Raw genomic sequence first — 3,164 nt, 5'->3', positions numbered from 1 at the left:
TCTGGAATTTTAGAAAATGTTCCTGTTTTTAGAAAATATTCAAGAGTTCCAAAAAAATGTTCGTGTTTCCAAAAATTATTCGTGATTTTTAAAAAATGTATGTGTTTTCACAAAATATTTGATTTTTCAAAATTTGTTCACAAATTTGAATAGTTATCGCGTTTCATATAACATTCACGTTTAAAAATAATGTTTTGGGCTTGAAATTTAAAAATGTTTGGATCTGGCTTTGGTTCTTAAAGTTTTGCATTGCTTTATAACCAGGAACGCTCGACATGTCTACTGGCTTGTGGCATGTCCTCTGTGCGAGAGATCTTGGGTTCAACCCCTCGGGAGCGCGACCAACAATCTATAACAGAGAGTGGTAGATAGGAGCTCCCCACACAAAATGTGGATTGCCAACACAAATTGCAATGAATATTTTCATGCCTATCTGATTCACGGGATTTTAAAAGTGCATGAATGGTAACATTTTGTCATGCCATTTGAATCCTATAAGATTTTGGTTTGTTTGATTGCAGCATTTTTTTCAAGAGCTTTGCATAGATGCTAATATTCGTTGTCGCAGAGACTGAGTGACGGATCATGGAGATTTCTTGCTTGACCTGACCTACAGTTGAAAGAGCTTGAGTGTCTATCAGGAAGTGAAGGCCCTGAAGATCGAGTTCAGTCGCCATTTTCTTGCCCCCTTACATTCGGTTATCACCGGAATATAAATATATATTCTGTCTGGCCATTTGTTTCTTGCTGATGAAACTGCTGAAGATGGAACATTGTAAACTTGTTAGCGAACCAATTATGCATGCTTATTGCACTTGTTAGTGAATCAATAGTACAGAGCATATATTCACACATATAAGAAGCAATGTTCTGCACTGAGACGATCTTTCACAGGGGATGTCTGAACTAGTCCAATCCAAGCAGTACACATAAGCCCCAAAATATGATAAATATGGTTAATCTATAAGGAACCCGCGAAGGCCAATGCCCTGGTGCCATTGAGCCTAACACTAACTACTCTCGCTGCACAATCGCCCTAGCGTTACATAAACACAAGCTAGCAAGTTCACTAAAGCAAAAATAATCAAAGCAAGAAGAGAGTATGTGGGCAATGAAATGAGTCTGGTAATATTGGACCAGTAGTTTTCCGTTGTACTCCCTCCGTTCCTAAATACTTGTCTTTCTAGGCATTTCAACAAGTGACTACATACGGAGCAAACTGAGTGAATCTACACTCTAAAATATGTCTACATACATCTGTATGTGGTAGTCATTTGAAATGTCTAGAAAGACAAATATTTAGGAACGGAGGGAGTATATCATATATATACAAATATTTTGCTGCAAAGAATGCAACTGCCATTCGAGGAAAAGGCCTTCAGTCTTGAGATCCGAATCTTCTGCTCCACTTCATGAGGAGCTGTTCTATATCAGCATCCATTCTTGTTCCTTTACCTCCCCACACTAACATATGAGCAAGATCCATCATTGACGATCCATCTACCTCATGCACTGCTTTGAAACCCATCCTCGTATAGAACTTAACAAGCTGACAACAACAAAAAGACACCAATGAATGAATCTAAATGAATAACTTTCCCAAATGAAAATTATACAGTACTCAGTAATCACCAAACAGAGCTTTTGTCACACTAAGCGAAAATCCATTGTAAAACCATGCTTCTTGCGCCTCCCATTTCTCTATCAAGTTGAAAAAGTTTGTGTTTAACTCGTAGAAAATTTAGAAGTAAATGTAAATAGAAAAAGAACAGAAAAAATACAAAACTTAGGTGATTATAGCTAACTCCACTAGAACTAATTAGTCGTCAACTCAACACTAATAGACGTCCGCTCAAGAATCTTCTTAACCATTTTGTACTTTTACAACTCTAGATTTTTACACTGAATGTTTCCAAATATCATTACGGTGCACATTTGCTCAGACTTGCAATTCACTAACCATTAGTATATCCGATTAAGCAGCAGCCAGCAGCCACAACATTATTATATAGTACTGACGGACAGACATTTTCTAGGAGGTGATACCTTGTTGTGATAGAGCGGCGTATCGTTGATGGCTAGCAGCTCGGCGCGCACGCAACCAGCGTCGAAGCCATGGCGCACGGTGACGGCGCCTAGGAAGATGCCGAGGCCGAATAGCGGCCGGTCGGGGACCTCGAGCGTGGCGCGCGACATCCGCATGGAGTCGAGGTGCAGCACGGAGCCCCCGGGCCAAGGCCGGACGGCGCCCTCGGCGCGGCCCAGCTCCACGTCGCCGTCGCCGCCGACGCGGGTCGCCGTGACGCGGAAGAGAGGGCCAAGCGTGCTCAAGCGCATGCGCAGGCCCTGCGCGCGCGACGCGGCCATGATGTCCGCCATCGTCGGGAGTCTGCCCGTGCCTGGTGTGGGCGGCGACGGAGCGGCCATGGGGCTATGGGAGAAAAAGGAGCAGCGAGCTGCAGGAGGCGGGAGTGACTGGAGGGGAGGCTGGACACGTCTCGTTATAACGCCATGCGAATTGGCTGACTGCTGAGCTGAGTATCCAATATCTTACCGAGTACCCGCAAAAAAACATTAACAAAATCTTAGGGGTGTAATACTACCCACGCACTCTGCATGCATTTGCCGCTCCCCGTCGGCCCGCTCCTCCGCCTTTCACCGCTCAAGGTACACCGCCTCCCGCTCCGGCGTGGATGTCATCCAGATGGCCGGTGCTCTCACCCAGTCGCGCAGGACGCCAGTCCACATGTACCTCTCCCCGACGGCGGGTAATTCCAGCGTGGCCTCAGTGGCCCAGTCTTGGGAGTGGCCGACGCTGGTTCAGGCAGTGTCGACGATGATGGAGGGTAGACGTAGTCCCCGTTGTCGACAACTGGAGCGCCTCCTCCATGCCTGGCCAAAGTGCCCCTCCTCGCACGGGGACTCCTCAAGGGCGCACTAGAGTGCCTCCTCGAGTGTGGCCTGGTATGCCGCCTTCGCCTCCTCGTCCTCCTGCGCCACGACAAGGACTCCTCGAGGGCGCGCTGGACGGCGCCGCGGCGGCGCACATCGTGCTCGGTGGCGAACCAGACTTCCCAGTTGGGGGAGTCTGGCGCGTACACCGGGTCATGGCGCTGCTCCGGCGTCAGGAGGGCATGACGCCTGCGCACACGCGGAGACCACGG

The 3,164-nt window shown here is 47.6% G+C and overlaps 1 protein-coding gene across 1 annotated transcript; it reads right to left on the bottom strand.

The window, feature by feature from the left end:
- Positions 1–1,101: 1,101 nt before the first annotated feature.
- Positions 1,102–2,494, bottom strand: LOC109749999 (uncharacterized). Its single transcript, XM_020308938.4, has 2 exons — positions 2,047–2,494; positions 1,102–1,549 (listed from the first exon to the last, which is right to left on the bottom strand). Exons 1-2 carry the CDS (start codon positions 2,425–2,427, stop codon positions 1,379–1,381), a joined length of 552 nt encoding a protein of 183 aa, XP_020164527.1. The 5' UTR covers positions 2,428–2,494; the 3' UTR covers positions 1,102–1,378.
- Positions 2,495–3,164: the final 670 nt, after the last annotated feature.

This window comes from Aegilops tauschii, chromosome 5 (genome assembly GCF_002575655.3).
Source record: "Aegilops tauschii subsp. strangulata cultivar AL8/78 chromosome 5, Aet v6.0, whole genome shotgun sequence".
Taxonomy (NCBI): Eukaryota; Viridiplantae; Streptophyta; class Magnoliopsida; order Poales; family Poaceae; genus Aegilops; species Aegilops tauschii.
The sequence above is the reverse complement of the archived record's forward strand: the minus strand, read 5'-3'. Positions and strand labels throughout refer to the sequence as shown.